The sequence below is a fragment of the Camarhynchus parvulus genome, chromosome 5 (assembly GCF_901933205.1).
Source record: "Camarhynchus parvulus chromosome 5, STF_HiC, whole genome shotgun sequence".
In the NCBI taxonomy this organism is placed as follows: domain Eukaryota; kingdom Metazoa; phylum Chordata; class Aves; order Passeriformes; family Thraupidae; genus Camarhynchus; species Camarhynchus parvulus.
In genome coordinates this window covers 3,307,444-3,333,215 of record NC_044575.1, presented here as the reverse complement: position 1 = coordinate 3,333,215, position 25,772 = coordinate 3,307,444, and the positions used below count along the sequence as shown (strand labels likewise).

Below are 25,772 nucleotides of genomic sequence, written 5' to 3'. Positions count from 1 at the left end.
TACTAGAATATAGGATATATTGGGACAGATCAATCTTTGCAAATATGATTCTGTCCAAACACAGTGGAAATTTCAAGCTGTCATTTCTCAAATGGAAAAAAAATATTACTCTTTTCATTACTTCTTTTGTTGTTTAGGGGGAGGTTTTAAGGAATATGTTTAGAAGTCTGGTTTCTTGAAAAACATCAGTGCCTACTTCTGAAATCCTGGCTGTGCTTTTGACAATCCAAACTGTTTTTCTTTGTGCAAACACATCCATGGAGGGCTAGTAGCCAACATTCAGCTCAGTAGTTGTACTACAGGAACAACTGGAGGGTTTTTTAAACCTAGAAACGTAAAACCCTAAGGTTTAAACCTAAACCCCCAAGTTTTCCATAGAAGTGTTAGGTTCAAGTACCTGAAGCACTTTTAGCCTGGTATTGCACTGTAGTTTCCTCTGTGCCTCACAAGTTTTCCTTAATTAACATCACTGGCACTTGTTCGGGATGGAAGGTGTCCCTTGGCAAAGACTCCTGGGACAGAGAATAATTCCCAGCCAACTATTCTTCTCTGAAATGCTGTTAATTATCCTTAACACCGTGTTTAGAAACTTTCAGTGCAATTCTTTAAAGGGAACGAACCTCAGACTAAATTCATTTTGTAACACGTACCTGCTCCACCTGTGTCTGACCCTGACATTTACGGTGTGGGCCAACAAACCTGGCCTAAATGAGATCAGTGTCAGGGCTTCACATGGCAGGAACATTCTCCATGCACTGAAAATGTATTTGTAGCTGGGTCTCACTGGTATTTGAGGCTGTTATTAGCTTTTAGTGATTTTTTAAAATTCCCTGGTTGTGTGTTCTACATCTTCTAGGTAGGCTTTAGGGTATGCAAAGCTCTTGTGTTGGTTAAGACACTGTTCTAATCCTCTGAGTGGCTTGCATGTCGTTTTATTCCTGAAAAGTGTGACCAATTCCAGTTTATCAGAGTGTGCTTTCTCTTCATCTGCTTTGCTATCGTTACAAATTTGTTTAATGTTTTTTTCCAGGTACTGTTTAACATTAACTAAGTCTCATAAATATAATCCTAGGACTTCACCAAGGTTCTTGCCAATCAGTTTAAATTCACATAAATTTCACAGCACAATTTCAATATGAAATCAGAATTACTAAATGGCCATACAAAATATTCACACTAACAAGGGCAAAAACAGTGAAAGATTTGTTTGTGCAGAGTGTTTTTCTAGCAGGAATCACTGTGATACAACTCAAAACTGACATAAGATTGACATATTTATTTATTGCTAAGGTCAGAAGACTAAAGCTTTATTCAAAAAGAAAAAAAAACAAAAGCAAAACAAACAAACCAACAAAACCTAAAGCAAATTGTTCATGGACATTAAATAACAAGACAAAATACTCAAAACACAGCCAATCGCACCTTTTTTGTTTTGCAAAAAGAAAGTTTTGCTTATTAAGACAAAAAGTTATGTAAGCAGAATGTCTTGTTTGTAATTCAGGTAAGGTCATTTCATACTCGGATGGTTGATTAATTACAATTGAAATTGTATGTGAACTTGTTCTAAGAAGAATTTATTACTGTTTGCACAGCGGATCTCCAATATATTTAGTCTGCATTAATGTGAATATCTTTGACAACTCAGCTGACACATAATACTGTGCTACAGTTTGTAAGTGCCAAAAAAGCCTGCACTAATCAGACAGCTGGCTGGAGGAGCAGCAAATTTTAAAGACAGAGTTGAGAGGAGTCGTCTGTCCAAGGCTTGCCTTCTTCCCTGCCATCCTGCAGCAGTATCTACTGACAAGGAATGATGCTGTTCCTCTGGTGGAAATGAAATCTTCTGCTCCACAAGTGACACAGTCACAAAGTGCAAGAGGAAAAAAGGATTTTTCATGTCTGCATATCCATGGCTGCGGTAAGATTCTCTGAGGTTCCCGTGCCTCATTCTTGCTTCTTTTTGCTTATTATTGATTTCTCTTTCAAGACACACTTCACACAACTGATAAAATGTGCAAAATTACTGTATACCTGTGGTTTTGTAATGCTGAGTGTAAAAAATTATAAACTGGGAAAAAAAAATCCATAAATTAAAATATAACAGAAGAGAGGACAGCAGTTCTAAAGACACCATGTGAGATTTTCAAGCCCTCTGTGCATGGAGATGGCTTTAATGGCTCTGTTTTACCCTGTTAGGAAGGATCATGGGGAGTGATGCATCTGCAGGACAGGAAAAGTAGCTGGAACAAAGGAACACAAAATCTCCTAAAAGCCATTTGGCATTTGAGGCATGCTTGGGTCCTAGCTAAAAGGGAAAGCTGGTGATATTACTAGTGGAAAAGAAATTTTGGGGGCAGACACTCACACTGCAAATTCCTGTGACCATCAGTCCTGTGAGCTCCTTCACAGTGAGCAGTTGTGCTTCGCAGGACTAAAGTTCCTGTGACTTCTTCTGCTTCTTCTTTGCATGTGTTAAATCACAGAATCAGATTATTTATTCCAAGAAAACAATGAATATGATACACTTTGATTTTTCTTTTTCTTCCAGGATCCATCACAAAGTGAGCAGAGCTGTTAATTAATGTTTTTCAAGTGTTTATCCTGGCTTTTTTTAGGGTATGCAAAGCAGAAGTTCATGCAGTAATTGAAGAATTTAGCTTCCCATCTAGTTGAACAAAATGACTAGTCACTTTTGGCAAATACTGTGTGTGCTCCCTCATTAGCAGAACGAAAGGTTTTAATAGCAAAATGAATGATGGAGAATGAATAAAGAATAACCTAAGAGAAATTTTCCAGTAGAAACTTTTTTGGACAAATTGCGTGTGTTAAAAATTATGAAACCATCAAGATTTGTGAATATTCTAATGACTAAGCCATCTGAGCTCACATTAATCTTGAATATTATGACCCTATGAATAATGATGAAGAGAAATTGCCATTTATTTCTGCAGTATATAGCCAGCAGCAGGAAGCCCCCAGGTTATGGAAGAGCAAACAGCTCATTTGAACCATGCCAAAAAGCTCCAAGTTCCATTATAGCCCTTGAAAGCCCAGTAAGCTGCAATAATAGTAAAGTGTTTTAGAGTACTAGAGGAAATGACAGAGCAGCATTTCGTTTCCCATTTGTACGAAACTGTACAGTAATGTTCTCCCAAAGTGCCCAAAACAACAGCTAGGGAGCTCATAAAATCATAGCATGGTTTGGGTAAAGATCATCCCATTCCAACCCCTCTGCCATGGGCAGGGCCACCTTCCAAAATCTGTGAAATTAAACTCATACACAGGACTGGGAGATGTGGACAGAGCGCTAAATAGCATGAAGGGCTGTTTGAGCTTCCACAACATTAAAGTTTCGCATGAATACCTAAAGACTAAATATATACACACAAATCTATAACCTGATGGATATGATTAACAGATACTTTCTCAAAGACAAATGGTTAAAAGGAGCTGTGTTGCTCATATAGTTCTAGTCAAAATCTGTATTTTTCTTTCAAACTTCAAATTTTTTTTCCTACTAGAAGCACTGAATTTAACAAACCAGTGGTCTCTCCTTCTCTACAATCTTATTAAGTCTAGTGGAAACCCTTAGCCTTTCTGATTTTGAATAACCTAAAAAAATATCTGTTTTTGAACCTTTCTTAATTTTTAGGTGTATTTTGGTTTTTGGTGGTTTTTTTTTTTGTTTTTTTTAATAAATATGTAAGAAATAAGGCTATTACATTTCTGAACAATTTACATAGACTAGAAGTGCAAGCTTCTCTTTAAAGTCAGATTGCTTGCAGTGGAAATGAGGTCAATTATTTCATTAGCTTCCTTTTCAGAATCAACGACTCTAAGCCTACATTATGGGAGTCTGGCACTTCACGGTGGTTCAATATTTACAATACTCGCTTTAGATTTCAGGGAGAGCCAAAATTCATTTGCTTTCTCTGTACTGGCAGATCATAAAAAGGTTGTCACAAGTGTTGAAACCTCACAAGGGACTTCAAGAAAGTTGCCCGCATAGACTGGGATGGATAAGAAGCAACTTTATTGCTTGTTGTCATCACAAATCACTAACATCTTAAGCTGACTAAATAGCCTGACTTTTCTTTTAAGAGGGGGTTGCTGGCACAAAGGGAAATAAAGGCAGCCTTGAAAGCATTTCTCTTTCTCAGATGAGGAGCCAGATGCACTGCAACACTCACATTGACTTCTGTTAAAAATATTCCAGCCACAGCTAATGTATTCTGGGTCTGTTGCTTTTTGTGAACTTAGGGCTCCCGCTTTATAAAAGGAAGATTTTTGGGCTGATCCATAAGTATTAGGGTGTGAGAAAGCCTTACTGGCAGGGATATTTACTACTAGAAAAGATAATGCATTAATAATGTACCATCAAATCATGTCTACTATCAATTCACTGTTGGAAAAAAAATATGGAATATCTTTTTTTCAATTGATACTCCACTGATAGAGAGCAAAAGAAATAGTTTTAGACTTTCAGAATTATGAGTGGGAAATTCTGGAAGTCATAAAATCATAGAATCATTTGGCTTGGAAAAGATCCTTAAGATCAAGTCCAAATGTCTTGTCTGTCAACAGCACTGTCTAAGAGAAAACTGCAGAACAGACATGAAAACAGAGAAAATCAAGAGAAATCTGAAGTGAAACATCTCAGGAATGCAGCAGCTAAAGAACAGAACTGAGAAACAGATTTGATAATATTATCATTCAGACTGCTCTTCTTCTTTTTCATTCCTAGACATGGATTATTTTAAAGCTGAGATGCTCTTGGAAGCCTTCCTAATTCTGGCAAATCTGAATACAGAAAAGAACTTCAACTTGCTTATTTTTGCAAAGCATATACTAAAGAATGTATGCTTTGAGTAAGATTTGAATATATCTGGATTGCTGTTTTCTTGGGTTTAATTGTACAGTCATGCGAGACATTTCATTTAAAAGCAATCTGTAGAAAGAATAAGAAGCAACAACTCTTGTAAACAGAACAATTTCTTATGAACTGAATCATTTCATGTTGTATTTAGTCGTGAATATAAAATTGAAACTGGAAAGCTTGAGGGGTTTTTCTTCTTGTGTTTCTCACTCCACAGTGGGCAGGAGGCATCCAGTTCTGCAGCTTTCTCAGGAAACAGCAAACTGAAGGTACTGCAGCTCACTGAGGGATGAATTCAGGGCTTTAGTCTCTACAGCTGCTGATTTAAGCACTTTGATTGAGCTGTGATAGATTAAAAAAGAGGAAGAAAAAAATCAAGACGACAATCAATCTGAGCCACGCACTTCAGCATCAGTGAAGCAACCATGGGATTGCTGCTCTCCAACACAGATGCCAGAGTTCACAGATGGGATGCAAAACTTCTGCCAGTGACTCAGGAAGGTTAGTGTATTAATATGCCCTTAAATCCCCTAAGTGTATCAATATGCCCTTACATTTCCTGAGTCAAACTGGGCACCTGCACCTGGAGAAACATGGCCTTGCCACACAGCCAAAGGGGAACACCCAACAAATCACTTGCTGTGAAAAGGTCAGGAGCTGCTGAGAACCTGCTGGATTCATGAGGGAAACCAATCTTCAGAAGGAGACAGGTGGGGAGCAAGGGACAAAGGTCAGACTTGGTATAAGCCTGCGTGCTGTCAACCCTGATCCCTCTGGTACCTTCCTGTTAGCAACACCCATAGCTTTGTACCCACAGGATAATAAACCAGAAATGCCACAGAACAGCATCAATAACCTAATTCTTTAAGGCTAGAAATTCTGGCAACTACCAGGATGGAAGATATTTCAGCATTTATGAAAACCAGCCTATTTTTGCCCTTCTGCCTCTATGTAAAACCAGACATTTTCCAACGAATGCAGTCCTGCAGAAGGGCCTGCTGTCCTAGAAGTTAATTTATTGTTCATTCATCTTGACATAAAGGTCAAGATAGTAATGCTTCAGCATTTCAGGGTTTTAAGGCTGATAGTAACTTCAACAAACACATTAGCCTTGCATCTCTCTGGGGGTTTCAAAAGCTGCAAGGGGCCTTGTGGTAGATTTTGCACCTAAGAAAAGCAGGAGGTGTTTTTATTTTAGATATTTAAAGTCACTGTGAGCCACAACTCCAGAAACCTCTGAACACCAGAAACTAAGGCCAGAGAAAGGATCAGAAGCTCTTATGCTCATACAAAAACTCATTTATAGCAAAGGCTGCATGTTGAACTCTATTTAAGGGTATCAACCACTTTAAAGAAGCGTATTCATCTGATGCATGTAAAAATATCCAGCAATTAAAATATGAATGGTTAATATCTTAAAACTCTCCTGGAGATTTTAATTTATTTCCCTCTATGACAATGAACAGGCACGCTTCATACACTCCATTTTTCCAACACTGCAGATGGATCCACACTCATTTACTTTGGTTTGTGTGTTCAGAGGTTTCTCCTTCTCCTGTTCTTCTCCCTCTCTCCATCCCTCCCCTCTGCCATACACACTCACACAAGACCATCCCAAGACTAAGATACATCAGCAATGGTGGAAAGATAAGATTCTGAAGTATGCATTAAATACATATAAAATGACCACTGACATAAGCTTAATAAATAATATTTATTAATATAAGCCTGTAGGGCTTTGGTGGTCTAAAAAAATTACTAATGCTGAGTAGGATGGCTGGAGCCACAGGTCCTTGCTGTGTTTTGATGGAGCTGTAAGGGGCTGAGAGAGAAAGCCAAATGCAAGCTTCCCTCCTTGCCCTTACAGGGGCTGCGTGTCCCTCCCTGGAGGTGTTTGAAAGGTGCCCAGACATGGCACCTTGGCACTCAGGGCCAGGTTTCTGTGGAATTCCCAGCGCTGCTTTAAGAGTTGGACTCAATGATCCTAAAGGGGCTTTTCCACCCTTAAAGATTCTATGCTGTGTTTCAGTGAGGATGTCATCAGTCATCTGTGAGCTCAGAATTACAAAGCTAAACCATCTAAAGCACCTCTGAGACCCCAATTTAAGGACTCATTTAATTACTCTCCAGGAGTGATTAAGAGCAGTTGACACTTTCTTGTCCAAGCCTCCAGACCACCTCTCTGATGCACAGTTACTTCATTAATGTCCATCAATTTACAGTATTGACCTCCTGGATTATGACATGAAGGTCCATTAAAAATATTTTTCTCTGGTGCTTTCAAATATCATATATATAGGAAAAGATATGAAAATTCAGATTTCTAATTGGAAAGATGTAATTTATGATGTTTTAAAGAGCAATTTTTTAATTTTTATTTTTTTCAGTCTTTATTTAAGTTTAGTGACCTCTGCTATATATCTGAGACATAAGTGACAGCCTTCTGTCCTTATTTAAATAATCAATGAATCTGCTGTTGTTGATAGGGTAATTTATTATTTTTTAATCAGGATTTATTCATGAAAGCTGTGAGAATGCATAAAAATGTGTCTGGACAGGCACAGTTAAAACCACTGTGAGTAAATCTGTATCAGTAGAATGTTAATGGAATGTAAACAGCGCAGACATGTGTTCAGAAACCCTAGTGGGTATTTGAAGAATTGTTTGTTTTTCTATTCACAATACCAAGTAGGCCACAGAACAAAGCTGTTAAATTATCTCAGTGATTAAACTGTTAATCGCTAAGTAGCTCTTCCATTTATAATTGTCAAAGTTACTTAAATGTCTTTTTGGAAACAGGCAAACCAAGACACAGAATGGAAACCCACGGCGCAGCACAGCTCTCAAGGTGAGCCTTTGGAAAAGAGTTTGGGAAGTTAAAAATGGAACCTGGATCTTCTCACCCCTCACTGTGAGTCTAGCAGCTTTCCAGTTGCTTCTAGAGAAGCGTGGTGCAACTCAAGAGAAGGGAAGCAGGGAGTCTGACAAGCATTGCTCAGCCCACAAGCAAGGTACTGGCCACCAGACAGTTGGGATAGCTTTTTCAAATAATCCAGTTAAAAAGGAGTTAATTAAATAATAGAGTCCTGAGAAAGCTGCCATTTCTCCAAATGCACCTGCTTTCAAGCAGGCACACGGCCAACACGTGAAGGACTGAGAGGATGAACAGATTTTGGAGAGGGAAGGTGATACAGGCAGCTGAAAAGCCACGTCACCAACCCTGCGGAGTAAAAGAACTCATGCTGAGAATCATTGCTTAGGTTGTAAAGCAGAAGGATTTCTTTTTTTTTTCCAGAGTAGATTCTAGGAAGACTGAAATACCATGAATCACTGATATCACTGAATCATGAAGACTGAAATATCATGAATAGAATGGTTTGGGTTGGAAGGGACCTTAAAAATCATCTACTTCCAAACCATCTGCCAAGGGCAGGGACACTTTCCAACAGACCAGGTTGCTCAGAGCTCCATCCAACCTGGCCTGGGACAATTCCAGGGATGAGTCACCCACAGCTTCTCTGGGCCTCACCACCCTCACAGCAAAGGAATTTTTCCTGATATCTGATCTAAACCCACAATCATTCAGAGTGGAGCCATTTCCCTTTGTCCTGTCACCACAGGCCCTTGTAAAAAGTCCCTCTCCCTCTCTCCTGTGGGCTCCCTTCAGGTACTGGAAGGCCACATTTAGGTCACCTTCTCTTTTCTCAGCTTTTCCTTGTAGGAGAGATGCTCCATCTCTCTAATCATCTTGTTGGCCTTTGGTTCATATCCTTCCTGTGCAAACCACAAAGCTCCAAATCAGTTAAAATCAACATCTGTAATAGAAACTATGAAACAGCCGTTTTGATAAATGTAGCAATTCTGGAAGATCTAAGCAGAGAATCCAAGGAATGGTATTTATGTACAATCTTTAATGATTCCTACAGTAAAGATTTGCAGTTGTCTTCCAGGCCCCAAGTGATGCACCCCATTTTCTTGTGGAATATGCAGCTGTAATGGTACATGCAATTGCTGCCAAAGTTAACAGCCTTTTTCAAGTTGGAATTCTGCAGATTTCAATCTTGCTGTGCTTTCTTCTGAAGCAAACTCTGCAGCACTTCTTTCATAATCTTTTACTATCAAAAGACCATTTTACATATTACATAAGAACCTTAATCTGATAATGAATTGAATGGAGAATAGCAAAATAATTAACAGGATGAAAAGTAAGATCTAAACTAGTTTGAATATCCTGGAAATCAGTTCATGGTATTTAGGCTTGTTTTTTTCAATTTGCAAGAGTTGAAAAAAAAATTCCTTTTTTCATCCAGCATTCTGATAAAAGATATTTTTAATGTTATAGATGTACAATTATTGCCACTATTTGTCAAATCCAGACTCTTGGAGATATTTTGTGCTTGCAGCAAGCAGAATCTACACTCCCTACTAGAAAACGTATTAGACTGGATTTGCATTTTCTTTAATTAAGTTGGATCTGTATCTTACCTCCTGAAATTATTTTCTCCAGAAAAAAATTAGAACAGCTAGTTTCTTAACATGAGGAACTGAAGAGTATCCTCTGCTCTAGCAAGGATAGCAATGGAATTTCTGATTAGGTCCTCCTTGACCAATCCACTACCACATGAAAAGAGCAGGTGCCCTCATCCTAAGCTTGAGAACCAGACCTGTCCTCCAGCATGCAGCCCCTGGATGACAGCAGGAGCCAATGCAGCTCTTCATTCCTGGGAAGGAAAATTTTGCAGATTCCTGTTGTTCATCTGTGAGAAGGGCTTCACATTTCTTTTTTTTTTTTTTTTTTGCTGTCCTAGACTGTTTCTTGGCAAAGCTCTTCGTTTTATTGAGGTTTCTAGACAGCCCATGCTAATTCTGGAGCCTTGGCTGTTTAAATAGAAAATATTGCCAGGATAAACTGGCAGAGGAATTCATGTGAGCCATTCAGTGCTGCTTCTACCTTGTGACCTCGAGGATGTGGAGCAAATGCATTGCTTTAAAGAACTCCTGTCCATTTCCACACGCAGAAGGAGTTGCTCTGTCTTACAGACAGCACAAGAACTTGTTAACTTTGGTCCTGGTGCGCAGAGAATCCAGCTCCTCTCGCTGTGTCCCACGGTTTGGTAATGGAGACGGACTTGTCATGCCTTCATGCACAAGTTCCTGTCCCTGAAGCCAGGGAGATTTCAAGTACAGGAGGGCCATGAGTTTGGAACATGGATGATATTAAAGTCCCTGTCATTTTCTACTCTGAAGAACAAAGTCCCTCACCACAAAGGTCCCCTTATTTTGAGCTGTGTTTTTGTAAGCAATTAACTCACCATTTTTGAGAACCAAACATCAAACCAGCAATGTGCTGTGTGCCTCAGAATAAATACAGTATAGCAATTATGGTTAATTGCATATGAGATTCTCAGTGAGACTGGGGATGAAACAAGGGTGACAAGCAATTTACCAGACTGCACTTTCAGTGCCAAAATCAATTACAACATTCCAAATCCTGTAAACATTAATAGCAAACTATGTGTCATTGTGCATCTTTGACTGATGTCCAGCATGTACTGTCTGTTTATGCCTAGCTGTGGGGAAGATGCAGCTCCTTTAAAAGACAGTGTACTGCACATATTTATAGAGGGAAAACAAAATATCTGCATGTACATAAAAATACCTGCATGTACATGTATTGCTGCTGCCAGCAGCTCCAGAGTGTTTAGGCCAGCCTCTGGATGTCATTGACAGCATAAATACAGAGTAATAATTAATTAATTTCTAAGCAATGCAGAATGAGGCTGAGCATGAGGCTGAATTCATAGCACCGAGCTCATTATTCAGTTTGGCTCACTATTGGATGATAGTACCAGGGGATTACAAATCCCTCTGGGGGTTATTCTGCACTGAAATACCACCAGTTGCACGGTATCCTACTTCTAAAACAGAATTTCCAATGTGCTAGCTTCACTCAAGCAATAAACAAGAAAGAGAAGACAAACAACCTTACCAGAGAGAGAAATTATAATCACGGGGCTTGGCACATTTCTTTAGGAGGAGTTCAATTATAATCAGTGATACACTTTTCACACGGTGCACGCACCAGGCTCTCCAGGTGGATGCACACCAACAAGTGGGATGTAGAGAAGGGACCATCAGCCCTGAAACCTTCTTCCTGCAGACTCATGGCTGCTCTTCCTTGGGCCTGTTGCAAGGGGAGAACCCCTGCTCTCCTCATCTCCCTCCCGGAATTACAAGGAGCGTGAAGGAGATGTTGGTGTCAGTCCCTGTTCCTAAAAACCACAGCAACACTGCTGTGGGATACTTGAGAGAACAGAAGTGGAAACACTGAGCTTTCGTGTCTTCTCTCCTCCTCCAAGACTTGCTCAGCTGGACTGCTCTCAGATCTGGGGTTTTCCTTGGCTTTGAAGAACTTTCAAAGTTCTGCTACTTCTAAGGGAAAAACAAACACAATGGATGGTAAATTTATAGCCACCATTTTTTCTTCTTCTGGTCTCTAAAAATAGTAATGGGGGTTCTCATTTCTCCAGAGACAGATACACCCCACTTTTCTTGCTAGCTGGAATACACTGATGGGATTTGCTAACTTTTCAGCCACTTCAGTGGAATAATTTTAGGATCATTTTTGAGAACTTGGTACTTTTTTCTTTGTCATCCAACACAGGTAGATAAGGCGCCCACCAATATCTGCTTCTTATTCTGGTTCTACATGGCCCCTCAAAATAAATTAAAAAATGATGTTGAAAGAAGAAAATAAAATCACTTGTCTGATAGCTTGATTATATTAGGGAAAAAAAACACCTAAAAATGAATTACATGAACAGTACTTTAAATATTTTATTTGGACTCAGGTGCTTGTACACATCCTTTTCTCAGGAAGTCCTTGTGATCCTATGTCCTTAAAATCAAAACAATTCCCACCACTGGGTTGACTCAGATGATTGCAGGAAAAAAAGGAATAATTTTTTGAATGACTGAATGTGAATGTTAAGGAAATAGAAAACTTTTCACTTGTAGGCATGACATTACATTCATTAAGAAAAAACTGACAAAGAAGAAGGGAAAAGGACCAAGCACTTCCAAGAACTGCATGTTCCAAACCTCCAGGCTTGTGAAAGTTGTGCTGTTAGTGGGTTGTTGAGAAGAGTTACCCACTGTAATTTCTCTAGAGGGCTTTCATCTAAGGGGTGGGTAATTAATTCTGTAATTTTCCTAAACATGAGCACAACATACATTGAGGCATCCTGAAATGAATAAACAATTTGATATCCTTAAGATCAAGTAAATAGAGCCAGTAAAAAGACACTCTTTAATCCCAAATGTGAAGGGGACACAGACTGGAAATGGGGCATGTTAGAAATGTGTCCCTCCCCAAGAAAAATATGTTTTATTCTGCATTTCTGCTACAATAATGTGAACAAGATTACCATGACCACATTCCTTTCAGTTTCAGTCTCAAATGGTGTCACACCAAGATGTGCATTTGTAATCCAAGCCAGGCCATGAAAGCAAACACTCAGAACTCTGAAATTAAGCTGAAAATGGGGCAGTGAACAGCAAAATGCTGGGATATGCAAAAGATTACCTGAAGTTACCCTGTTAGAGCTGTTGCTGTGTCAGATATGGGGTGGAGTGAGTGGCATGATTTGAGTCTGAGAATGTAAATCCAAGCTTGCAAAAAGGTATCATGAATAAATTCCATAGCTGAACATATGAAACCTAGCACAGAAATAGAAGTTTTGAAATCCTCCTCATGCTTTTATTTAGTCCCATTTGAATGTGTGTTCCACAAAATCACTGCCTCTCAATTATGGCTTCCTTGCTGATAACAGAGGCACATTTCTATTTGCTAACCCACAGAGGAGGAAAATGTATTCTGTTTATTATTTATAAGAGTAAAGTGCTGAGAGGCCCCAGCAAAGCCCAGGCTCTTATTTCGTGTTTGCTATGAAAATAGAGTGAGCCATATTCAGGCTGGCTACTTTCCACCTAAATCCTTGGGCCCACAGTTTTCTCTTGGCTGCTTTTTAGGCTGTTTTCTGCTCAATGCTTTACTGACATCACACTTGAGACATGCCCTGCTTTCTCTGCTGATTACAGACAGGGCATTAGATGGAATTTTTACTGCATATCACTACTGAAAAAGCAGCTGAAAGGGTAGGGAAAAGCAGCACTGACAGATTTCTACAAGATCACATCTCAAGTGCACAATTCAAAAAAACCAGCCTTAATTTTCACAGTCTCCAGCTAGTAATCTATGGCAGCCAACTAAAGCATGACTCCTGTCTCTAAGAAACATCCCTGAGTCAAACACATTTGTATTAACAGATTGTTGAGTAATACTTGATTAGCAGGATTTACGGGCAGGCACCTCCTGTGCTGTTCTGTGTGTTCATAGCTCTCCTCAGCTGGGGTGAAGTCCTTCCATTACCTTGAACCAAGTGCGTCAGCATCGTTCCCTCCATCCAACTGCTGAGTCAGGAAATACTCTGTCAAAACTTGCTTTTTCCCCTTTTTTTTTTCCAGAGGCTAACAGGTAAAAGAATAAGCAACATTTGAGTTTATGAAAACAGTGGCATTAATATTTATCTCAGGATGACCTAAGGATTTAGGATCTATTTGCTGTCATTTACTGGGAACAGTACTTCTTGAATGCCGCAGAAGGGGAGCTTCCCTGCTCATCAAGGCTGGTTATGCAACACTTCTGTATCTAATGTTTTTTTTCTATTCCTGTCCTAATAAAACTATTTTTATTTATTAGCAACATCTGCAAATTTAAGAACCCCAGCACGTGCTACACTACGTACAAGGAATCCAAGATCTTATGTGAATGCCCACTGTGAGGTGATGTCTCCTTTAACGTCAATGACTCTATGATTGCAATTATTAGTTGCCAACTATGTTTCAAACCACTGGGACTGCCACAAAAGAGAAAGAATTGCTCTTCTTCCGCAGCTTGGGAAGTTTCATACTGCTGGAGTCCAAGGACTTACATATTTCCCAGATGCAGCTGGCTGTTCTTGCTGTCATGCAACCCACTACACTCCTTTACTGATTGCTTTATCACATCCAGTTTGCTCACAGATCTTTGAGATAGCATTTTAAGGCACTAATTTTTCAGCTTTCTGATCTGCTGTGCTTGGTGAGAAAATAAAAAGGGATTTTCACTGGCCTTGATGCAGCAGTGAAGACTTGAGAAAGGAAAAGAGAAGAGGATGGAGGGACTGCACAGTTTCTTTGTCTCTCCATCTCCTGTACAGCACATGTCATAGCAGATACTGTCAACAGGGCTGGGGAACAGAAGCAGACAATGGAGAAAGAAAAGCAAAGGGAAGGGAGCTGTTAAATTTACCCTTGGCAAAAACACCCCACAAAGGCAGCAAGGCCATCCTGAGAGGAAATCCAGCGTGGGAGAAAATCTGGGATGCTGCTCATGAGAACAGGACCTGGCGAAACAAAAGGCAGTCCTGATTTGGGGTTTTGAATTCCCTAATTCCCCTCCTCCCTGGCTCTCATGATTTTGAATGAAACATTAATACTGCTTCAGATGCTTCTTCCCTCCAAGGCCAATCAGCTGCTCGGCAGGGCGTGAAGCGGTTGTTCATTTGAACAGCTAACGAGGGACTGGAAGGACAGAGCTGATTCTGAGGCTTTTCCAGCACTGCTGAAGCTCACATTTGTCTTGACACACGGGGAACGACCTGAAGAGCCCCTCTTCACTTCAGAAGAAGAGGAGTGGTGTGTTAATTCCGAGTAAACAACCCCGAGTTGTCAGAAGGGATAATTTTTCACCATGCAGCCATAAACATCCAGCTTTGAGGCTGGAGTAGACACCTCGTCCTTCTTAGTGCCATGGCAACAACTACCACTGCAAATCTTCCACATGAGAGGGGTGCAGAAAAAAGGGAGGTAAAACTGCCAAATGACCAAAAAATGTTAGATCCCAAACCTTCCATTTTAACAAAATTACTGCTTCATCTCTCAGTGCGCTGAGCCTTTAGGATAAGAAGTGAATCCTGAGACTGAATTTTGGATGTTCCTGAGGGTGAAAAACTGCTTCCCCCTAATCTGGGAAGGAAGGAAAAGTTGAAGTGGCTGAAGATGCTGCCAGTCCTGTTGCAATTAAGGTCTGTTCTGGTTTCCAGCTCCCAAGAAAATGAGAAGAAAAGGAAGAAAAATCCATCAAAAGATGAAAGAGCGGTTTTTGTTCACAGTGCTGGGTCTGACTTGTAACACTGCAGAAGGACCTATAGAGTAATCACCATCCAATCTCTCTGGCAAACCTATACCTGTGCACTGCTATTTTGGGAACTGCTTTTAGCTATTTTATCATCACTGGCTCCCAGCAGCAGCAGGAAAGAAATCATCTTGACTAGTCAATTTGCTCTTTATAACACAGTGACAACAGAACAAGAGACAGGTACAGAACGAATAAGGTAGGCAGGAACAAGACATTAACTTGAGAATGAGAGCAGATATAAAAATGTTACACCTTCTGCAGCTAAGGGAAGCTGGCAGGAACAGTGATGCTGCTGCACAGGGAAGAGTCAAGGTGACAGCTTTTCCAGAATAGGGGATGCCACAATGGCCAAGCCTTCTCTTTCCTCATCAGCCACAGCCCAAATGTCAGCAGCAAATCCTGATTTCTCAGGCTGGCTTAGAACCCACAAAAAACCCACCAGCCACAAACAAACCAGTGAGAGGACCCCAAGACAGACAAAGAATTTGGACAGACCTGCTTTATCTATTTTTTTTTCCTACATCAAACTCCACAAAGAAGCTCAAAAGGCTTCAAAAATCAGGACAAAAAAAAAAAAAGGGCAAGTTTTAGTGTAATATAAAAGAGAAATAGAAATTCTTCCAACAGAGGTATAACACAGTATACCCACAGCCTTTCCTGCCCATTTTGTGCCCACGGGCAGGTCCCCAGAACCCGAGGCTTCACCTCTGCTAACTCCAGTTTCCAGGGGACAGCAAGTCTGCTTGGTGCTCTTTGGTCCCTTAGAAACATGAGTGTTATCTCTCTCTTCAGAGGCCTGGCTGCCTCTTCTGCTCCTCAGGCCCATCTCCTGAGCAGAACAGGTGACAGGCACCATGCCTGTGCCTGCTGCACCTCGAGGTTTCCCCACTCCTTGTTTGTGAAACACCCCTGGACTTGGAGAAAACAAAACAAATGGACAAAACTGGGCCAGCCCCTCACCTTCTGTTCACCTGCTCAGCCTAATTTCTCAGCTCTGCTGGTTTTTTTAAACTCATTAGTCATCTTTAATGTTTGTCAACATAAAATGAGAACAAAAAGGAAGAAAAGTTTACATTAGACTTTTGTTATCACGGATGCCTTTGTGGCATCTGGGGAAATAGCACCCTTTCCTGATGCATGATCTACTGCAGGAGAGAGCACAATCATGGAGGAAAACAAAATCTGAGCAACTGATTTAGATTTGTGCCTTGTATTACCCCGAGTAAATTGGTATAACTTAAAAAAACCAGAACTGTACTGATAAGAGAATTTTCTCTTTAGAGTTTTACATATTTTTGAAGCAACACCAGCTCTGTTTTGCCTCGTATTTAGGTTGCTAATGGACCTAAAATGTCTTTACAGCAGGTAATGCCACTGCTACCCATATCCTGCATCAGCCCTACTAGAGGGAATAGGAGGGCACTCAGCAAGAACTCAATCCCTGCTGCACTGCCCTGCAGCCAGGCTCAGGAAACTCTTTTCCTTTCTGCTGTGCAGAGAGAACTTAGCATAATGAACACTTGAGATCAGCCTATTCAGGGTAGGCTTCCCAAAAAGAGATGGAATAACTAGGCATCAATCTTATCCATTTCACTTCTCTAGGGGAAAAAAAAATAAACTCCTCTTTTAAATGGGTAAAACATCTGCTACAAAAGGAAAGAGAAGATCATAAGACTGTTGGTCTCATTGATCATTTCTTAATTTGCATTGTACATTCCTTTCTGTAATAGTGGGATAATTCGTACGGAATTACAAGTTGCAATTATTTATAAAATTGGATAGATGTGAGAAACAGCTTTTGGAATGTCTTAATCTGTACTGATGAAAGCATGAACTCCATAGCCGTGAACCTCCTGCAAACAACAAAAGAAGCAGGAAGTTTTAAAAAGGAGCTCTAAAGGAATTTTATATAGCTGCAGACAGATGCCCAGTGAGACAAGAAGTGTGTAAGATGGATCAAACCTTATGCACTAACTGATTACACAGCTACTGAAACTCTCACTGCATTCTGAAATTCCACTAAATGTGAGAAGAAAAACAAACTATATTGCCGAAGTCAGACAACTAAAACGGAGATGAATTAAAGAGATTAAAAATAGGGCAGTAAATAAAATGAGACTCTGCTTGAGAAAAGGAGTGGAAACACCCCAAGGGGCAAACACATGGAACCGTGGTGTACATACACATATAATTTAGACAGGGGATGGAGAAACCAGGCACAAAGTGACCTGGATGGGAGTGATGAAGGCTGGTTTACCTGAAGAAATTTTCAAAGATAAATATTTAAGTGTTTTGTATACACACAGGAAAGGCCCATCACAGCTGGAAAGGAAATTGTTAGGGAGTTTCACAGACTGTAAGATAGAATTAGGATATTCCAAACAACTCCCTGATGGACATGCAATGAACTGAAGAAACCTGTATCCAAGGGAAGTCAGCAAGGCTTTCTTGTGTGCATGTGAAACTCAACAGGAACACAAAGAAAGTGAGAAAGTATCCTGGCAGGAATTACCCTATTTCAAATCCTCATTATTCTTAATTTAAAAAGAAATCTGGAAGGTCTTTGAAAAAGCCCTTTGAAAGTTTTAACTCCAAAATCATTAGTGCCTGACTTGTTTTTGTCAGCGTGGTGGATTTACAGCAATAATCTGGAAGCTTTTTCTGACAGAATTATAGACTCTTCCAACCTTTAGCTTTGGTAGACACATACCACCTGTAAATTGGCTTAAAACATACACACACACATCACACACATGCCAGTTTTGACTGCATCTCCTGCCTTTCTGAATTCCAGCTACTTTTGGGAGATGCACAGGATGAAATCCTGCAGTGTACGTGCCTGCCAAAGGAAGCCAAGCTGATCTCACTGGGCTAGTGAATGCCTAAATCCAAAAAAAGAGAGGCAGCTGAACGTCTTGAGCAGCTTAAGCCACACAATACCCAGTGTGACCACAACAGCAATCGTAAGAAATGTGCAAACCACCACCTGTTATGCACAACACTTTGTTTGTGTGCTCTCCAGATAAATGGATCAAGTACTTCCCACTTAACAATACTACAAAGCATGCAGAAAAGATTGATCTTGTAAAATGATGAACTTTAGCAACTGCAGTTGCAACTGACAGCATCTGTAATTAATTATTCTAAATTTTTATCCCTTGGACTAAAATTTTGTTAGCAATATGAAAGAGACATAAAGCTTTAGGTCAAAATAATCTCTCTTTATCTCTTTGGTCTAAATAAAGCCACAGAAGAGCTTAAATGAATGACAAAATATAGCAAAAAACGTACAGTGCAATGTTCTTAAGTACAGCTTTGCACTACATCAACAATGATCATTATTTTCAGTGGGGGAAGAGCTAAACCCTAGAAATGTGCTTTTAAACAACAATACATAAATTGCAGTTTGTGCTCAGCCTCTACATATTGCACATCAAAGCTGGTACAGAGCTGCACAGAGACTGAGTTTAAGCAGATCTGCTGTTATGACAGCAATAATTTTGGACTTACATTTCTAGGTCTCTGAATTGTCAGTGTAATTAACCCCACACAAATTAGCCTGGAAAGGAATTTTCCAGAAAGCTATCTGGGGCAACATGTGGCTGATCATTTGTACTTGGGTCACTACATGTGTGGATCACACAAACACCTAACAATTCAGTATTCTACCATAATAAAACTCTAAAAATGTCACTTTTGTAACACAAGTTCATGGGTTTTTTAGGGATTAGTAACCCATAAATCTCTTACAGCAACACCTCTGCTTAAGCAATCAGAGCTTTTGGTGACAAATGTAAACTGTGGTCTGTACAAAGATTTTGGGTAAGCATAAGGAAAGCATCATTAGAAAATTATTTCCCCTCTCCTCCCATCTAGGAGAAATGTGCAAACCCCATTGAAATAGGAGGTGGGACAAATGCAGTGATCAAGATTTAGTGGCAAAACCAGTTTGTATGTACGAGGCCTAAATTAACCTATTGCTCTTCATCAGCAGAACTGGCACTTGGGACAAGAATTCAGGTATAAGACAGACTGTATTCAGTCTAGGCATCCTAATTTTCCAAGGTCATGACTCTTCAGGCCGTTTTCAGTGATAGATATTTGTGTTACTCCCAGTTGAAAATAACCTGTTTTCCTTAATGTTCACTGCACGCTTGCATAAACTGTGTGGCTGCAGAGATAACTGATTCCTGATTCAGTTAGCACGTTATTCTGACTTTTGCATTACTTCACAAATGGGCTTGCAATGAATTCAGGAAATAAGTATTATTTTTATGTATGTGTCGTATTTGAGTAAACACGTTTTTACATATGTGTCATATATGAGTAAACGCATTTTTTTATATATGTCATATTTGAGTAAACACATTTTTTTCTGTTAAATACAAAGAGGTGTAGTTGGCATCAGCCTACTTAACACAGTGTTACACACTGTTGTAGTTTTAGGGTATAAGGCAGACAGTGAACAACAAACATTTGGTGAAATCCCCAAATAAGTGAGGACTAAAACCAGAATGGAAATGGAAGCCCCTACTTTCCACACCTGTAGTGAATCTGGATGCAGAGGCCAAGAAGGGCTGGAAGCCACCTTCCTCCTGCCTTTTTCTCATAGGCTTGAAACATTTCTGCTCCCCACAGTGTCCAGGAGCAGCCATGGGACAGCAGTGGAGGGAGGGCTGGTCACAGGGACTACAGAAAACCTCCTCATGTTTGGCTTCTCAAGGTAAAGTGCAGCTGCTCTGCATGGCTGGAAAATAGAAAGTGATCTCAGTAGAGCAGGGCTCTTTCATATCTGAAGAGTATTTAACATGACTGTGTTCCAGCCTGATCAAAGCTCGGTTTCATCATGAGGAAAATCTTTGTAGTCGTCCTTTTCTCTGGTTCTGAAGAGTAAGTCATAACTTAACACCTATAATTCTTTAGGTAAGCTGCAAAAGAACAAGAATGCATTCCAGGAAAATGTTATACGTGGTTATAATAAATTTAAATCTTTAAATTGATTTATCTTAATTATAGTTTCAAGTCATTATTAAGCGCACAGGTAGTCCCTTTACTTTGAACATGATTTGCTCTTTTCTACAATTTGTTTCAAAATTTAGCAATCTGTTTAAAACAGATTTCCAAGGAGAAAAACAATATTAAACTCCTCCAGTATGACAGGAAAATCTCTGAGAGCCTCTTTGTTTAGAGGGAATTAAACTAGCAGAACATTTTAGAATTTAAGCAACAGGAAGTAATTGTTTTTACCTTCTTCAGACTTGTTCCTGACTTTTCAAAAGAAAAAATGAATACCTATTTTTAGTCTTGAATACATAACATCGCTGTGTTTTTTTCAACTCTTGAAAAAGCGCTTTGGTTCTCAAAACCCAAGGGAACTTGGGCCTCACATGTGCTCATTCATTTGACCTCAAGAGAGGAAATATGATTTACACTTGTCCTCTATCCTACAAAGTCTTGCACTAGAGGGACACATTGAATACTATCAGGAAAAGAAAATTTAAAAATATGGAGAGCAACAGCTCACAGTGAGGAAAATAAAATGAAAAAACTTACTGGAAGTTATTTCACCCACTCAAATGTTTTTCATGTCTATAAAACTTGCAAATGCTTTTTGAATTTATCTAGATGAATCTAGATGTATTTAACGTCTTGATGAAACTCTGCAGCTTGTTATGCTCCTGGAAAATTTGGGGGGTGAGGTGGGAATAAATCAGGAAGCAATTTAAGGTATAAAAATTTTAAAATACCTTCTTAAGGAACCAAGCTACTTTCTGAAGACAGGTTTTGTTTTTGAAGTCAGTTCTGAATTAAAGGGAAACTTTCTGAGGTACAATTTAGTTGCAAGTGTTAGGTTTCCAGGGAGTGAGCAGTCCACTGGAACAACACCCTCCACAGAAACCTGGGCTCTCACATTCCACCAGAGGGCTGGGAGGCCACGCTTATGCCTCTTTGGCTTTCTCTTCTGTGTGCTTTTCTCTGTCCTGAAGCTGAAAGCAGACATCAAAAAGTAAAGTACCGATTCATTAACATGCTTAAATTCTACTGCAAGACCATAACTGCAGTTTCTCATAGATTTTGCCTTCAATATCCGTCCCATTTCCACTCCCAGATTTTTTAATTTCTTGACTGTCAACTATCTTTACCTCCATCAAGTACTAAAATCTGGCTTTCTGTCACTGTGAAATAATTATCTCATACTTATGACCTGTAAAACACTTTATGCCATTGCTATGCCCACAATATTCATCATGTATTATGTTTTAGCATCTATTAGTCAATTTTAAAGAATGTAATTACAAGTATTATAAGACCTTGATGGCTCATCCTCAAGATGTGCAACCCAAAGCAATAGAAAACTTTACTTTTTATTTATATTTATATAATTTTTCCACTACAAAATTAATGAAAAATTCACTATGATTAGTGGCCTGGACTTTGTTAGAACCGTTATTTCATAAACAGCTTTTTTGTCCTAATTCTTCTTTTAATGGTCAGTCTCTCTATCAAGATTTTCTGCTTTCATGATTTTGCTGTTGTTGTTTTGGTTTACTGGATTTCTCTTTTTTTGACACATTCAAGGAATTCTTCTGCTCATTTCTGCTCTACAATATTTGCTTTATCACGTGTCATGGGGTGATATTCCATGATCTTGAGTGATTGCTTTCAAATGCCCATATGACAAACATTGTTTTTACTTGAAGGTCTCTGAGAGGTTCATCTGACTCTCCTTTATGAATGTATTACATACCTGATGTGTTCAGACTTTGCAATTCACCCCCATGAAGCCCTTCAGTGATACAGAAGTATTATTGACATTTTACAATGGAACAGAAAACGAGTCAGCTTATTAAGGTATCTAAATGCTTAAGGATGCCTTTTGGGGATTTTCAAGGTTGCTCTGACATATAACTCTTATTGAACTAATTGAAGATTTTTCACTAAATGCCTAATTTGCATTTTTAGTTTTCTGAAAAGCTTTAAAATCTGACTCACTCGTGTCACCCTTGAAATCCAGTGGACCAGCATGTTAAACCCAGATCTCATTAACCCTTTAACTCGTGCTCGAAGCACATGCAGCACTGCCCACCACAGGGGAAAAACAGCTGAAATACCCTGAAAAACTGAAAAAGAAAGATGTGGCACACACCACAGGCATGCAGCCCCCTCCTGGCCTGAGTCACACAGGCAGGTGCATCAGATGTCAAGAATGGATCTCCAGGGATCTGGCTGCTCCGTGCTGGGGCTGAGGGACATGGGGAGGCTGAGCTTGGACACAGATGCTGGCACCAGGCTCAGCAGCCCCTCAGCTCCCTCCTTCCCCAGCTAGGGCTGGGTTTACCAACAAGTCCTGACAGGGGACAGAGCCAACATCCATGAATGGCTTCAGCCAAAGGCGCTGCAGAATTGTCTGTACGCACCATGGATTCAGGCAAGCGTCCACTTCATTTCAGGAACACTTTTCAAAGCATGTCCCCATGCTCTAATTCCTGCACAATACCTGGTCATGTACCTCATCAGCTACTTAATCATGCACTCTTCTCCACTCTGATGCCGTAGATCTTTTTGGATTGCTGTTTTGGACGGCCCAAGAGCCAGTTACTCAGTTTGACTCAAGCACATCACCTTCACAGCTCGGGGCTGGAAGCTGGAGCAGGGACAGCTCCATCTCTGCCCAGCTCTGGTAAGGAGACGCTGTCCTTCAGCACCACATCTCTCCACATCCCTGGTCAGGCCTCTAGCGGCTGGAAAGGGAATGGATCAGCTGCCAGGGCTTTTTTAAGGCCGTTTTGCCCTTGTTAAGTCAATGAAACTCACTACGCGCAGCAAGCTGGGTTTGGTCAGTGCTATTTACTGCCCTTTCACTGTGACTCGTGTTGCTTCATTTTGGAAGTCATGTGCACTGCCTTCTTACAGCCCACAGCACCACGGCCGAGGACCAGCCAAACAAGCCACGAGGACAGCCATACTGGGGTAAGAAATACGTTTTAAGCAAAGAAATATGAGATTAGGTAAATGAACGAATTCCCAACGTGACCACCTCGCAGAACTATTTCCCAAGTCAGGGTTTTTGGGTGACATGTTGCCTGCTAGACCCTCTGAGCCTGGCTGCAGCCACAAAACATAAAAAGGTTCAGATGGAGGCCAATGGGAAGATGCTGCCTGCAGCATAATTGCTCCGTGTTGTTGCACATTGGCTGGCAAAGGTTGGGGACTGCTGCTCTGTGTAATCGAGCAGGTTCACAACAACACCGGAAGGCTGTTGTGTAATAACAGTTCAAGCAAAACAGGTAGAAATAAACACACGTTTTCTTTTTTTTTTTCTTTTTTTTAATCATCTTTAGGTAGAGGTGATAAATTTTTACTGAGCATGCCGTGTTTTAAAATCACTCCCAAACAGATGCCAGGTATTCTTTTTGCCTGAGGCTGATGAAAAAAAAAAAAAAAAAAAGCAGGTAGCTTCTGAAAGAAATCTGAAAAGCTGTTATCCAAGTGGTGGAGGTTAAAGTCTCCATATGCATTTCAAGTAGTTTTGTATCCAAAGCGAGCACTGATTTAAGCAGACGGCTTTGGAATCATGACCTGATACACAAATACATGACTGATCCTTTAGTAAAAGAAAATTACAGAAAATCACAGGTGTTTGTCCTAAAATTACTGCTTATATGAACAAAGTAATTAAATCTGCCTATATGAACCAAACAATTAAATTTGTCTACTTTTAAAGAAACCCTATCAAACATTGCATGAATCACTCCAATTTGAATATTTTAAGTAGTGAAAAGCCGGAATGGCTGCAAATAGCTTTGGATACAAGCAAACTGAATGATGGAAAATTCCTTATTCATTTGTTGTGACAGCACATCTTTTTCCTCCGTTGAGTATTTATTTAGTTTTACTTGTTTTCTCCAGGCCTCCAGCATATCCAAGGATTTGTCAGGAAGTTGCACTCTGAGTGTTACTTCAGGCTACTGAATTACAGAAAAGAGTGTCATTAGACTGCCCTGTGCTAAATGGACTGATTTATTTCAGAGGATAATGAAGCCATGCACACTGCGCTGTGATGACTTGCTGATCTAACAGCAAGGCTTCCCAGTACTGCAAACGATTACCAACTTCTGTCTTAACTCACTAAATTGCTCCCCATACTGAGCAACCTCAACTTGATGATGTAAAAATAAATATAATAAGCTCCTAATCTAAACTGCAATTTGCCCTTCCCTTGCATCCAGAGACCAATCCTCAATCTTTTCTGCTTTTGTCCAGCTGGAGCTCAGCTTCCCTATGAGAAAGCTTCCTTGAGTTAAAGTTTTTAAGTAAGACTGTTATGCCACGATGTGGAAGCCATAACCCTGACAAATACACACACACCAGCCCAGCGTACATCCTGTCAGACCCGCAGCCCCACATCTGCTACAGAAACGCGAGGAACACTCTTGTTTAGCTTGCGACACACGGAGCCGGCGAGTTGCGTTAAACCGCCTTCCAGTCGAACGGAGATGCGAAGCGCTTGGCCGCCTCACCCCGAGCTCCGGGAGGGCCGGGGGAGCAGCGGGGCAGCAGCGGGGCAGCCCCGGGCCGCCGGCACTGCAGCAGAGCCCCGGCGGCGCCGGCCAGGGCGGCTCCGACCCGCTCCGGGCGGCAGCGCCCGCGCAAAGTTGCGCGCCCGCCCCCGCGCTGCCGCACCCGCCGCGGGCTCGGCGAGCGCTGCGGGCTCGGGCTCGCACCTCGCCCAGCGCCGGGCAATAAAAGCCAGCCCGGCGGCACCGAGCATCCTCTCCCGGCAAACCCGCCCGGCCCCGCGGCCCCGGAGCATCCTCCCCGCCACCTCCTTCCCTGCGCCGGCAGGCCTCTCCCCGCGGCTCCGGCAGCCCGGGGATGCTCGGGGCAGCTCGCCCTCCTCCCGCAGCCGGGGCCGGAGGGAGGCCGCCGGTGCCCGCGCCCCCGAGGGCGGCGGCCGTACCTGAGTCGCTGAGGCGGGGCCGGGCTCTGTCCCGCAGGTAGTAGATGAAATCGCGGCAGTTCTCGTTCTCCACCGCCCCGACGGAGCACAGCTCGGCCAGCAGCTGCAGCGCTTTCTGGCAGATCTCGTCCTCCCTGTCGCCGGGCATCGCCCCGCAGCATCCTCGGGAGCGGAGCGGAGCCCTGCGGTCAGGCGCCGCGCCGCTGCCCGCCGCCCGCCTGCGGCCGCCGCGCCGCCGCCCGCATCCTCCTCAGCCGGCGGCGCCCGCCCTGCCGGGCCGAGCCGGGCCGGGCCGGGCCGGGCCGCCCGCCGCTCGCCGCGGTGCCGCGGCCGGGGGGCGCAGGGGTCCCACCAGTTGAACGCGAGGGCGGGGAGCGCCGGCGCCGCGGCCGCCCAGCCGCGCTGGCGCAGCGCTGCCGGCGGGGGAGCGGGCGGGCGCCGCCGCGCCCCCTCCGCCCCGGGGGCAGGACCGGCCCCGGCCCCCGGCGCACACGCCGCTCGGGGGAAACTTCAGAGGCGGCGCCGGGGCTGGCGGAGCGCGGGGCCTGACGGACAGCGCCCCGTCCCCCGCCTCCCCAGGGCGGGCGGGCCCGGCCCTCCGCCGGCTCGTCCCGGGCCGGGCGCCCTTGCGGCTCGGTGCCCGCTGCCGCTCCGGAGCTGGCGGGCTGCGAACGAACGCCTCGCTGCCCGGAACG

At 41.9% G+C, this 25,772-nt stretch overlaps 1 protein-coding gene across 3 annotated transcripts in view; it reads right to left on the bottom strand.

Annotated features, from left to right (window-relative positions):
• Positions 1-25,275, bottom strand: part of SYT9 (synaptotagmin 9) — a 63,758-nt gene extending 38,483 nt beyond the window's left edge. For all 3 annotated transcript variants that reach the window (XR_004060767.1, XM_030949371.1, XM_030949372.1), the window contains exon 1: positions 25,078-25,275. Coding sequence is in view for 2 of the 3 variants with exons in the window: in XM_030949371.1 (XP_030805231.1) it covers positions 25,078-25,225 (148 nt within the window). In the remaining variant the exon portion in view is untranslated. The remainder of the gene's footprint in view (positions 1-25,077) is intronic.
• Positions 25,276-25,772: the final 497 nt, after the last annotated feature.